General features: G+C 39.3%; 1 protein-coding gene across 1 annotated transcript; it reads left to right on the top strand.

The window, feature by feature from the left end:
• The first annotated feature begins 9838 nt into the window (after window positions 1–9838).
• LOC105468606 (olfactory receptor family 52 subfamily B member 6) lies at window positions 9839–10849 on the top strand. The gene has a single exon (XM_071075201.1). The coding sequence runs from the start codon at window positions 9839–9841 to the stop codon at window positions 10847–10849; it is 1011 nt and encodes a 336-aa protein (XP_070931302.1).
• Window positions 10850–14710: the final 3861 nt, after the last annotated feature.

Below are 14710 nucleotides of genomic sequence, written 5' to 3'. Positions count from 1 at the left end.
AAAACAAAAATTACTGGGATGGAGAACAGGGAGACACCAGATGGACACAGGCTGCATTGGAGGTTCATTATTTAGGAGGAGAACTGAAGTCAAGTTGGAGAAGAAAGGTGTTTGCAAGCGCTGATTTCACCAACAAAGGAGGGAACATGTAGCAGAGGATGAACATGATGAATGATGGGTGCTGTGGAAAGAATGAGCAAAACGGTGGCACCAACTACAGACACGAAGAGAACATGAGAACAGAAGATCCATGATAAGAAACCTGTGATTTTTGTGGTGCTGGTTGTTGTCAGTGTAAACTTACATGGCTGAGTGAGTGGGAACTTACCTACTCTGCCTTCTTTTGAACATTCGTTAAGTGTAAATTCTAACTCAGTCATAGCAAATGAGGCATAGTCCTGTCTCACAGAGAGCTCACAATATAGTGGGACTGAAAATATTTTAGTACAGTAAGTATAGAGAGGGAGAAAGGGAGATGGCTGCAGGGGAATGCAATAGTACAGAGAAAGTTGCTGATCCAGCCATTTGGAGGGATGAGAAAAATCTTTCTGGATGAGAAATATAGACTGGCTATATTAAAGAGGAGGATGGAAGTAGAAGAAGCGGAATGCATAAAAGACCACAGGAAAAAAAGAGTAGTTTCAGGGGCATACATGCTTTCCAGTATGAGTAGAGAAAAGAAAAAGAAGGGAGGGAGAGAGAGACAGTGTTTGTGTGTGTTAGTTGCATGAATCTTTCAGGCAATGGGAGTTATTATCCATAATCAAGATAGTGCATATGCAAAATTATCTTTTGTGAACATTGTTTAATTGTGAGGAATGGTTTAGAGTCTAGAACTGCAGACTAGGAGACCAGTTGGGAGGTCTTTTGATAAGTGGATCTAGAGGCTGGAAAGCAACATAATGACAACGTAAATTTGGGAGATATTAGCACATCAAGGCTAAGTGGAGCCAAGGTAGTAGACAAAATTGGCCAGAGAGAGGAAAGAGTGAGAAGAGGATGGCTACAGACCATTAAGAAAAAAAAAACAGGAGGGGGGCGGAGCAAGATGGCCAAATAGGAACAGCTCCAGTCTCCAACTCCCAGCGCGAGTGACACAGAAGACCGGTGATTTCTGCATTTTCAACTGAGGTACTGGGTTCATCTCACTAGGGAGTGCCGGACAATCGGTGCTGGTCAGCTGCTGCAGCCCGACCAGTGAGAGCTGAAGCAGGGTGAGGCATCACCTCACCTAGGAAGCGCAAGGGGGAAGGGAATCCATTTTCCTAGCCAGGGGAACTGAGACACACAACACCTAGAAAATCGGGTAACTCCCACCCCAATACTCCGCTTTAAGCAAACGGGCACACCAGGAGATTATATCCCACACCTGGCCGGGAGGGTCCCCCGCCCACGGAACCTCCCTCATTGCTAGCACAGCAGTCTGCGATCTAACGGCAAGGCAGCAGCAAGGCAGGGGGAGGGGCACCCGCCATTGCTGAGGGTTAAGTAGGTAAACAAAGCCACTGGGAAGCTCGAACTGGGTGGAGCTCACAGCAGCTCAAGGAAACCTGCCTGTCTCTGTAGACTCCACCTCTGGGGACAGGGCACAGCTAAACAACAACAAAAGCAGCAGAAACCTCTGCAGACGCAAACGACTCTGTCTGACAGCTTTGAAGAGAGCAGTGGATCTCCCAACACGGAGGTTGAGATCTGAGAAGGGACAGACTGCCTGTTCAAGTGGGTCCCTGACCCCTGAGTAGCCTAACTGGGAGACATCTCCCACTAGGGGCAGTCTGACACCCCACACTTCACAGGGTGGAGTACACCCCTGAGAGGAAGTTTCCAAAGCAAGAATCAGACAGGTACACTCGCTGTTCAGCAATATTCTATCTTCCACAGCCTCTGCTGCTGATACCCAGGCAAACAGGGTCTGGAGTGGACCTCAAGCAATATCCAACAGACTTCCAGCTGAGGGTCCTGACTGTTAGAAGGAAAACTATCAAACAGGAAGGACACCTACACCAAAACCCCATCAGTACGTCACCATCCTCATCAAAGACCAGAGGCAGATAAAACCACAAAGATGGGGAAAAAGCAGGGCAGAAAAGCTGGAAATTCAAAAAATAAGAGTGCATCTCCCCTGGCAAAGGAGCGCAGCTCATCGACAGCAACGGATCAAAGCTGGACGGAGAATGACTTTGACAAGATGAGAGAAGAAGGCTTCAGTCCATCAAACTTCTCAGAGCTAAAGGAGGAATTATGTACCCAGCACAAAGACTAAAAATCTTGAAAAAAAAGTGGAAGAATTGATAGCTAGAGTAATTAATGCAGAGAAGATAATACACGAAATGAAAGAGATGAAAAACATGACACAAGAAATACGTGACAAATGCACAAGCTTCAGTAACCGACTCGATCAACTGGAAGAAACAGTATCAGCGATTGAGGATCAAATGAACAAAATGAAGCGAGAAGAGAAACCAAAACAAAAAAGAAGAAAAAGAAATGAACAAAGCCTGCGAGAAGTATGGGATTATGTAAAAAGACCAAATCTACGTCTGATTGGGGTGCCTGAAAGTGAGGGGGAAAATGGAACCAAGTTGGAAAACACTCTTCAGGATATCATCCAGGAGAACTTCCCCAACCTAGTAGGGCAGGCCAACATTCAAATCCAGGAAATACAGAGAACGCCACAAAGATACTCCTCGAGAAGAGCAACTCCAAGACACATAATTGCCAGAGTCACCAAAGTTGAAATGAAGGAAAAAATCTTAAGGGCAGCCAGAGAGAAAGGTCGGGTTACCCACAAAGGGAAGCCCATCAGACTAATAGCAGATCTCTCGGCAGAAACTCTCCAAGCCAGAAGAGAGTGGGGGCCAATATTCAACATTCTTAAAGAAAAGAATTTTCAACCCAGAATTTCATATCCAGCCAAACTAAGTTTCATAAGTGAAGGAGAAATAAAATCCTTTACAGATAAGCAAATGCTTAGAGATTTTGTCACCACTAGGCCTGCCTTACAAGAGGCCCTGAAGGAAGCACTAAACATGGAAAGGAACAACTGGTACCAGCCATTGCAAAAACATGCCAAAATGTAAAGACCATCGAGGCTAGGAAGAAACTGCATCAACTAACGAGCAAAATAACCAGTTAATATCATAATGGCAGGATCAAGTTCACACATAACAATATTAACCCTAAACGTAAATGGACTAAATGCTCCAATTAAAAGACACAGACTGGCAAACTGGATAAAGAGTCAAGACCCATCAGTCTGCTGTAGTCAGGAGACCCATCTCACATACAGAGACACACATAGGCTCAAAATAAAGGGATGGAGGAAGATCTACCAAGCAAATGGAGAACAAAAAAAAAGCAGGGGTTGTAATACTAGTCTCTGATAAAATAGACTTTAAACCATCAAAGATCAAAAGAGACAAAGAAGGCCATTACATAATGGTAAAAGGATCAATTCAACAGGAAGAGCTAACTATCCTAAATATATATGCACCCAATACAGGAGCACTCAAATTCATAAAGCAAGTCCTTAGAGACTTACAAAGAGACTTAGACTCCCATACAATAATAAGGGGAGACATCAACACTCCACTGTCAACATTAGACAGATCAACGAGACAGAAAGTTAACAAGGATATCCAGGAATTGAACTCAGCTCTGCAGCAAGCAGACCTAATAGACATCTATAGAACTCTCCACCCCAAATCAACAGAATATACATTCTTCTCAGCACCACATTGCACTTATTCCAAAATTGACCACATAATTGGAAGTAAAGCACTCCTCAGCAAATGTACAAGAACAGAAATTATAACAAACTGTCTCTCAGACCACAGTGCAATCAAACTACAACTCAGGACTAAGAAACTCAATCCAAACTGCCCAATTACATGGAAACTGAACAACCTGCTCTTGAATGACTACTGGGTACATAACGAAATGAAGGCAGAAATAAAGATGTTCTTTGAAACCAATGAGAACAAAGATACAACATACCAGAATCTCTGGGACACATTTAAAGCAGTGTGTAGAGGGAAATTTATAGCACTAAATGCCCACAAGAGAAAGCTGGAAAGATCTAAAGTTGACACTCTAACATCACAATGAAAAGAACTAGAGAAGCCAGAGCAAACACATTCGAAAGCTAGCAGAAGGCAAGAAATAACTAAGATCAGAGCAGAACTGAAGGAGATAGAGACACAAAACACCCTCCAGAAAATCAATGAATCCAGCAGTTGGTTTTTTGAAAAGATCAACAAAATTGACAGACTGCTAGCAAGACTAATAAAGAAGAAAAGAGAGAAGAATCCAATAGACGCAATAAAAAATGATAAAGGAGGTATCACCACCGACCCCACAGAAATACAAACTACCATCAGAGAATACTATAAACACCTCTACACAAATAAACTAGAAAATCTAGAAGAAATGGATAATTTCCTGGACACTTACACTCTTCCAAGACTAAACCAGGAAGAAGCTGAATCCCTGAATAGACCAATAGCAGGCTCTGAAATTGAGGCAATAATTAATAGCCTACCAACCAAAAAAAGTCCAGGACCAGATGGATTCACAGCTGAATTCTACCAGAGGTACAAGGAGGAGCTGGTACCATTCCTTCTGAAACTATTCCAATCAATAGAAAAAGAGGGAATCCTCCCTAACTCATTTTATGAGGCCAACATCATCCTGATACCAAAGCCTGGCAGAGACACAACAAAAAAAGAGAATTTTAGACCAATATCCCTGATGAACATCGATGCAAAAATCCTCAATAAAATACTGGCAAACCGGATTCAGCAGCACATCAAAAAGCTTATCCACCATGATCAAGTGGGCTTCATCCCTGGGATGCAAGGTTGGTTCAACATTTGCAAATCAATAAACATAATCCAGCATATAAACAGAACCAAAGACAAGAACCACATGATTATCTCAATAGATGCAGAAAAGGCTTTTGACAAAATTCAACAGCCCTTCATCCTAAAAACGCTCAATAAATTCGGTATTGATGGAACGTACCTCAAAATCATAAGAGCTATTTATGACAAACCCACAGCCAATATCATACTGAATGGGCAAAAACTGGAAAAATTCCCTTTGAAAACTGGCACAAGACAGGGATGCCCTCTCTCACCACTCCTATTCAACATAGTGTTGGAAGTTCTGGCTAGGGCAATCAGGCAAGAGAAAGAAATCAAGGGTATTCAGTTAGGAAAAGAAGAAGTCAAATTGTCCCTCTTTGCAGATGACATGATTGTATATTTAGAAAACCCCATTGTCTCAGCCCAAAATCTCCTTAAGCTGATAAGCAACTTCAGCAAAGTCTCAGGATACAAAATTAATGTGCAAAAATCACAAGCATTGTTACACACCAGTAACAGACAAACAGAGAGCCAAATCATGAATGAACTTCCATTCACAATTGCTTCAAAGAGAATAAAATACCTAGGAATCCAACTTACAAGGGATGTAAAGGACCTCTTCAAGGAGAACTACAAACCACTGCTCAGTGAAATCAAAGAGGACACAAACAAATGGAAGAACATACCATGCTCATGGATAGGAAGAATCAATATCGTGAAAATGGCCATACTACTCAAGGTTATTTATAGATTCAATGCCATCCCCATCAAGCTACCAATGAATTTCTTCACAGAATTGGAAAAAACTGCTTTAAAGTTCATAGGGAACCAAAAAAGAGCCCACATCTCCAAGACAATCCTAAGTCAAACGAACAAAGCTGGAGGCATCACGCTACCTGACTTCAAACTATACTACAAGGCTACAGTAACCAAAACAGCATGGTACTGGTACCAAAACAGAGATATAGACCAATGGAACACAACAGAGTCCTCAGAAATAATACCACACATCTACAGCCATCTGATCTTTGACAAACCTGAGAGAAACAAGAAATGGGGAAAGGATTCCCTATTTAATAAATGGTGCTGGGAAAATTGGCTAGCCATAAGTAGAAAGCTGAAACTGGATCCTTTCCTTACTCCTTATACAAAAATTAATTCAAGATGGATTAGAGACTTAAATGTTAGACCTAATACCATAAAAATCCTAGAAGAAAACCTAGGTAGTACCATTCAGGACATAGGCATGGGCAAAGACTTCATGTCTAAAGCACCAAAAGCAACGGCAGCAAAAGCCAAAATTTGACAAATGGGATCTCATTAAACTACAAAACTTCTGCACAGCAAAAGAAACTACCATCAGAGTGAACAGGCAACCTACAGAATGGGAGAAAATTTTTGCAATCTACTCATCTGACAGAGGGCTAATATCCAGAACCTACAAAGAACTCAAACAAATTTACAAGAAAAAAACAAACAACCACATCAAAAAGTAGGCAAAGGATATGAACAGACATTTCTCAAAAGAAGACATTCATACAGCCAACAGACATATTAAAAAATGTTCATCATCACTGGCCATCAGAGAAAAGCAAATCAAAACCACAATGAGATACCATCTCACACCAGTTAGAATGGCAATCGTTAAAAAGTCAGGAAACAACAGGTGCTGGAGAGGATGTGGAGAAATAGGATCATTTTTACACTGTTGGTGGGATTGTAAACTAGTTCAACCATTATGGAAAACAGTGTGGCGATTCCTCAAGGGTCTAGAACTAGATGTACCATATGACCCAGCCATTCCATTACTCAGTATATATCCAAAGAATTATAAATCATGCTGCTATAAAGACACATGCACACATATGTTTATTGCAGCACTATTCACAATAGCAAAGACTTGGAATCAACCCAAATGTCCATCAGTGACAGACTGGATTAAGAAAATGGGGCACATATACACCATGGAATACATGCAGCCATAAAAAAGGATGAGCTTGTGTCCTTTGTAGGGACATGGATGCAGCTGGAAACCATCATTCTTAGCAAACTATCACAAGAACAGAAAACCAAACACTGCATGTTCTCACTCATAGGTGGGAACTGAACAATGAGATCACTTGGACTCGGGAAGGGGAACATCACACACCGGGGCCTATCATGGGGAGGGGGGAGGGGGGAAGGATTGCATTGGGAGTTATACCTGATGTAAATGACGAGTTGATGGGTGCTGACAAGTTGATGGGTGCAGCACACCAACATGGCACAAGTATGCATATGTAACAAACCTGCACGTTATGCACGTGTAACCTAGAACTTAAAGTATAATAATAATAGTAAATAAATTTTTTTAAAAAACAGTAAACAATTCTGCAGGGAGAGAGATGATTTAATGAGAGCAGGATCAGACCAGGGTACAAGAGAAGAAACGGTGGAAGGTAGAGAAATCAAAGTCAAAAGTGGTCTTTCATGGAAGAATGATTTTTAAAGGAAAGAAGAGAGACAAAACTATAATTTAAAAGAGAGTTTAGTAGAATAAAATGTTTTTATTATAGTTGTTCTTAATTTTTTGCTTGTCTTCAGGTTAAAAACATTTGAATATTCTTTAATAAAGATCCAGGAAATTAGGAGAAGCTGAAGATAAAGAGAGAGAATAATTGATGAAACAAAGTCCCTGAAGTGGTAGGAAAGAAAGGAAGTTCAGAGAATAGGTGGGGAAATTATTATTGACGCTATAGCTACATACATTCATACACACATAAATACATGTACATACATGCATACATACATATGTACATATATGAATGCATGCATGCAAGTATGCATATGTATGTTTGTCTGTGTATAAGGTTGTTTTTAAAAGAATCTAATAAGTTAAATATTCATACATGAGGCCCTAGGTTCATTTCCCAGCACCTCCCAAAAATTACTCAAGAAACTTTTCTTATATTTAGGTAAAGTAAAATACATTACAGCTATGACAAAGGAAACATTGGAAAATAGAAAAGATATTAGCACCTCTTTCGCTGGAACTGGAGGATATGAGGGGAGGATGGATGCAGAGATAAATAAATTTACAGGAAGGGAATAATATGAGGGATATGTTCCTGATAGTCTTGAAATGTGAGTTACAAAAGAGAAACATTCAGTGGAGAGAGAAAAACAGAATTTGGGCAGTGATAAAAGTCGTATAGGCCAGGCATGGTGGCTCATGCCTGTAATCCCAGCACTTTGGGAGGCCAAGGCGGGTGGATCACTTGAGGTCAGGAGTTCAAGATCAGCCTGACCAACATGGTGAAACCCCATCTCTACTAAAAATACAAAAAAAAATTAGCCGGGCATGGTGGTGGGCACCTGTAATCCCAGTTATTCGGGAGGCTGAGACAGGAGACTCACTTGAACCCAGGATGCGGAGCTTGCAGTGAGCCAAGATCACATCATGGCACTCTAGCCTGGGTGACAGAGCGAGACTCCATCTCAATAAAAAAAAAAAAAAAAAAAAAAAAAAAAAAAAAAAAGTCATATATTCATTGTGAGAATAGTTTAATAGGACTGAGGAGGAATCACGTGTCCTAATATGTACTAAAGACTACTTATGTGATTGTGTCATTTTTTTTTCACAACCTGACTATGTAAGCTGAGGATAACACTAGTTAGATTTATTTGAAGTCTGAGAATTTACAGATACAGCAGAAACCAATGGGTACTAAAAAGAAATGATCCTGGCGGAAATGATAGACATCTAGAGTAGATAGGGAAGAAAGCTCAATAAGTTCTTACATCAGTGGTTCACAAACTTCAGCATGAATCAGAATCATCTAGAGAGCTTGCCAAAACACAGATTGTTATCCCAACTCTAGGTTTTCTCATCCGTAGGTTTGTGGTAGGGCCAAAGAATTTACAAGTTCACTGATGATGCTGTGGAGACCAAGCTTCAGAAACGTTGTCCTACACCTACCTTTCTGCTCTGGATGATAGTGCCACATTTCACAGTCACAGAGGTGACTCAGGAAGTCACACGCAATTTAATAAGCCTTCCATGGAGAAAATTTAGCTTAATATACCAACAAAACAACAATTATGCTCATTTTAAAAATTAGAAAATTGTTACTCAGAGAAGTGACTTGTCCAAGATCATGCAGCCAATAGTTAACAGGGCAGAACTCTGACCCAGGTTTTTTCACACTCTCTCCTGTGTTCTTTCTAAACGCCATAGCTACCTTAACTGCCTTCATCTGTGCCTAGGGAAAAAGGGATATAGGGTTGACAGTACCTACCACCCCCAATCCTACTCTTTCATATAATCTGCTAAGCAAATTGTTGCTTAGTCCTCTTGTTGTAGGACTGCAGTCCTCTCTGCAGGGCCTGGGGCTTTTGCAGAGCTCATTACAGTTCACATGCCCAAAGAGATTGTAGAGATTGGTTTTGATGTTCTACCTATCCCTGTTCTTTTCAGGACCTATGGTACTGTGCTGAGTCTGGCAATGTTTCTGAGCCCTTTAGTTTCCTGAATTTTTTTTTTCTGTTTTCTTTTTTCTTTTTTCTTTCTTTTTTTTTTTTTTTTTTTTTTTGGATTTTTAGCAGAGATGGGGTTTCACCATCTTAGCCAGGCTGGTCTTGAACTCCTGACCTCATGATCCACCCGCCTCGGCCTCCCAAAGTGCTAGGATTACAGGCGTGAGCCGCTGCGCCTGGCCTAGTTTCCTGAAATTCTTAAAGTTGTGTGGAGGGCTTCTGAGTAGGAACACAGAGCCTGTCTGCGGGCAGGTCCTGTAACTGTGCAGAGCCCATGTGTAATTATTTAGAGAGAATATGGCTGTGTGCAGAGCCTGTGTGTGATTATCTGTAGAGATATGTCTGTGTGCAGAGGCCATAACTGTCATCAGGCCTCTAACTATATGCAGACCTTGTGGCTGTTTGTTTTTATGGACACTCTGCTAATGCGTTCAAAAATCTGAAGCTCTTTTTTCCCTATGGCACAGGTGAGGACTCTACATAAAATCATGGCCCTTTTTTCTGTTAACAGCATAGCTGCTGTGAACAACTCTGACACTCGCATAGCAGGCTGCTTCCTTACTGGCATCCCTGGGCTGGAGCACCTACACATCTGGCTATCCATCCCCTGCTGCATCATGTACATTGCCGCCCTGGCAGGCAATGGCATCCTAATTTGTGTCATCCTCTCCCAGGCAATCCTGTATGAGCCCATGTACATATTCTTATCCCTGCTGGCCAGTGCTGATGTTTTGCTCTCTACCACCACCATGCTTAAGGCCCTGGCCAATTTGTGGCTAGGTTATAGCCACGTTTCCTTTGATGGCTGCCTCACTCAGATGTTCTTCATTCACTTCCTCTTTGTGGCTGACTCTGTTGTCCTGGCGGCCATGGCCTTTGATCGCTACGTGGCCATCTGCTCCCCGCTGAGATATGTCACGATCCTCACAAGCAAGGTCATTGGGAAGATTGCCGCTGCCGTCCTGAGCTGCAGGTTCATCATTATGTTTCCATCCATCTTTCTCCTCAAGCGCCTGCACTATTGCCGGATCAACATCATTGCACACACATTTTGTGAGCACATGGGCATTGCCCACCTCTCCTGTTCTGATATCTCCATCAATGTCTGGTATGGGTTGGCAGCTGCTCTTCTCTCCACAGGCCTGGACATCATCCTTATTACTGTTTCCTACATCCACATCCTCCAAGCAGTCTTCCACCTCCCTTCTCAAGATGCCCGCTCCAAGGCCCTGAGTACCTGTGGATCCCATGTCTGTGTCATCCTACTCTTCTATGTCCCTGCCCTTTTTTCTGTCTTTGCCTATAGGTTTGGTGGGAGAAGCATCCCACGCTATGTCCATATTCTCCTGGCCAACCTCTATGTTGTCATTCCTCCTATGCTCAATCCCATTATTTATGGAGTGAGGACCAAGCAAATACTGGAAGGGGCTAAGCAGATGTTTTCAAATCTTGCCAAAGGATCTAAATAAAGGCTTTCAACTTAGTCTCAACCCTTTTCTATATCTATCAATTGTCCCGTATTTAGCCCATTCTTGCCTCTACATTTTCCAATTATCCCTGTGTTATTCTCATCGATCTTTCAATTTATTTAAATATGTCATCTATTCAAACCCACCTCTGATTTCTTTTATTGGAAATCTCTAGCAAAATCTATCTAATCCTCTTACCCTTACTATTGAAATGCAATCTGATTTCCCATCACCTCAAGAAAAACTAGCTAATTAGGGGAAATGTAAAAACCAAATTTACAGTCTAACTGAAACCTTTCTCTAACTGCTTACATTGGCTTCCTAATTTGTTCTTAATCACTTCTACATAATTTTGACATTTGCCAGTTCAACATCTTTCTCATGATGGGAACCCCTGAGAACTGTCATGTCTAAGAGTTTATAGTCTCATGGGATGATATTTTTCTTACCAGTTGCACAAATTCATGATCACATACATGTATATACCCATGTTCGGAGATACTAACACAGCAGCAGCATAAATAGGTGGACATATCCATTTATCAACTTTTATCAAATAATTCTGAACTAACCATTACCTGTTCTGGATGAAGTTTTCCCTGAAATGTAGACAATTGTATAGGACTCCTATCCATCCAAATATGCTTTGTATTTAAAAGTTATATTCATCATTAAAATTAGAAATAAAAATACCTGCTCATATCTAATATCTATGGATGTATGTATTATTTAATAGTTAAAGAAATATAAACGTCTATATGTTATTTAATAACTTACTCAATAATAACTATTAACTCAATAATAACTATTAACTCAATAATAACTATTAACATCAGGAATTAGCCTAGGCTGATGTTCTCTAAGATTGAGAAGAGGAACTCAACCTGAATTCTAGCCCAAGACCAAACTATTCTTGAAAACATAGTTCACATCTCAACCCTGCCCACTCCTATACTCAGCCCACAGTGAAAGAGCCATCATTTGAGATTCTGCCCCACTTTTCATCTAAATCACTGTTTTGTTGGATCATTAGTATATTGCTTCTTGTTTTATTAGAAAACTCATGTTTGTGTCTTAATTCCCTGTCTAGAGTGTACACTTCTTGAGAAAGAAAAGATTATTTTGAAGGCTTTTTATCATATTGCCCCAAAGCATGAGAACCTTCTCCTGGCAAATATGTAATATGAGTATATCTGTATAAAATTCTTCTTTAAAAAAATGTAACATCACTTTTTTTCTCTAGACTCATTCTTCTTTGCAGGAGTTCTTCCTCCTGGGAGATACTGGAACTCAATGTCACATAGAGGAGAGAATTGTGCTAGGTGCCAGGAGATATGGATTTAAAAGTAAGATGTACTACTTGTTCAATAAGCTTGAGAGTTTGCATAATATTCATGAACTTAATTTTCTGCTCAACTTTGAAGATGAGAATAATATAACATTATGATCAATTGCATAATAAGCATTCAATGAATGTTCAGTTCATTTCCACCTTTTTGTTTCCACATAGCTCTCTGCATCCTCAAGACAATGATAATAAAAATTAGAGAGAGGAGCCATTAGCATCCTTATTATGTGGAAGAGAAAACTGTAAGAAGTAGTGATCAAGTTTTGAGTTCTAGATCTTTTTGAAATTGACTGTGTTGGAAATGACTGTTCCATTTACTAACTGTATGAGTCTGGGCAAGTTACTTTACTTCTCTGTATCTCAACTTTCTTCTTCTTTTGTTTTTTGAGACAAAGCCTCGCTTTGTTGCCCAGGCTGGAGTGTAGTGGCCTGATGTCAGCTCACTGCAACCTCCACCTCAAAGGTTTCAGCGATTCTTGCGCTTCAGCCTCCCCAGTAGCTGGGGATGCACTACCACACCGGGCTAATTTACATATTTTTAGTAGAAGTGGGGTTTTGCCATGTTGCCCAGGCTGGTCTCGAACTCCTGACCTCAGGTGATCTGTCTGCTTCGGCCTCCCGAAGTGCTGGGATTACAGACCTGAGCTCTCACACCCAGCAACTTTCTCATCTTTAAAACGGAAATAATAATAGTAACTTTCTCTTAATGATTTAATGAGAAATAAATATATAACCATCTTAAAACAGCACTTTCCATATAAATAAGTGCTCTACAAAGGATAGCTTTATTTGTATTATTGTTTCAATTATTATTAATGAATGGCTCATCCAACACTCAGAATGGTTGTCCTGAGACCTAACCAGATTGTGTATCATACTCAAATTTTGTTTCTACAAGGAGGAATAGGAAAAAGAAGACAAGAATAAAACAGAAAAATATTTTAATCTAATATTTACAATAACTAAATGCAATCAAATATAATTCTAACAAGTCAAAATTAAATGTATTTTTAAAAGAATTGCAGAGATTTCTTTAAATACAACTATGCCACTGAAGATACATAAACTTGACCGCTGTTTTACAGACACACCAAGCTCATTTCCTTCTTAGGCTTTTGTGCTTGTTATTTTGTTTCCTGAAACATCCTTTCCCTGTATCTTTACATGACTCATTCCCACCTTTTCTTCATTTCCCTGTTTATATGTCTTTTCCACAGGAATTTCTCTATGATTTTCTAATAAGAAATATACCTCCCTTTCTTTCATGGGAAAAAAAAAAAAAAATCATAAGCAAAGAGACAAAAGTCAATGACAAATTGAAATCTTTTCAAGTTATATTATAGATAAAATGCTTGCTTTTTCTAATACATAAAAGTTCCTCAAAATGTAGAGGAAAAAAATGATCAAAAGCCTGATAAACATAAAGAACAGATACATCATTAGAATATGCTTTGCTTATTATTAATAAGAGAAAATACATTAAAAACTATACCAAGGTACCATTTCCCACCTGTCAGATTAGTAAAAGTTAAAAGGATTAACCCTGTGCTGGCTATAATGTTAGAAAACAGAGCCTCTCATACTTTGCTTATGGATAGACCATACAACAGAATTTTTAAACATCTAACAAAATGTGTATGAATTTATTATTTGATCCAGAAATCACATTTACAGGAGTTACATTTCATATATGCCTCCTTATGACAAAATGATGTGTACAAGGTTAGTCATTATGATAACATTTTTGTAACACAAAAATATTTGAAACAACCTAAACAGAGTCTGAATTCCTAGGTTTCAAATCCACACCCTATGCTTACTAAAGTATAAAACCTAAACTTTTACCAAGTTACAAAAAGGCGTTATAATCACACAGGTGGGTTAGATTGTAGTCACCATATTCAGTACATACTACCTAATTATTTGTCACGGGCAATTTGGTAATTATCCTCTTTAAGTCTCAGTTATCTTCTCTGTAAAAAAAAGAGTAATAATACCTGCTTCAGGGGTTGTTTTGTTTATTAATGAGATTAGCTAGATATAAGAAAATAAATAACTGGTATATTAATGGATACTTTATTGCTATCAAAATTTTTACTAATATAAAATAGCTAGAATATACTTTATTTCAGGTATATTTGTGTGCACCTCTGGTAGAACTGTATTTCCACTAGCTGAATGCCTAAAAGTGGAATATCTAGATCATAGATCATACATATTTAAAATTTTGATAAATAGTGCCAAATTGTCTGTAAATATTAGCTAGGTAAATTCATAGCAAATGAACAGTACCACTTGTAATATTATCACATTGTTTTTTTACTTTGAATTTTAAAAAAAGCTATCTTTTAATAATTCATATCTATATTTTATCTTCTTTGAATTATCTTTCTCCGTTTTTCTCTCGTTTTCTTGATCTGATTTTAAGATTTGATATATAAATTATATTAATCCTTTACAAAATAAAAAATATAGCAGAATACATGCAAAACATAGAAGCTTATACCAAAAAT

Source organism: Macaca nemestrina, chromosome 12 (genome assembly GCF_043159975.1).
Source record: "Macaca nemestrina isolate mMacNem1 chromosome 12, mMacNem.hap1, whole genome shotgun sequence".
Classification (NCBI taxonomy): Eukaryota; Metazoa; Chordata; class Mammalia; order Primates; family Cercopithecidae; genus Macaca; species Macaca nemestrina.
The sequence above is the reverse complement of the archived record's forward strand: the minus strand, read 5'-3'. Positions and strand labels throughout refer to the sequence as shown.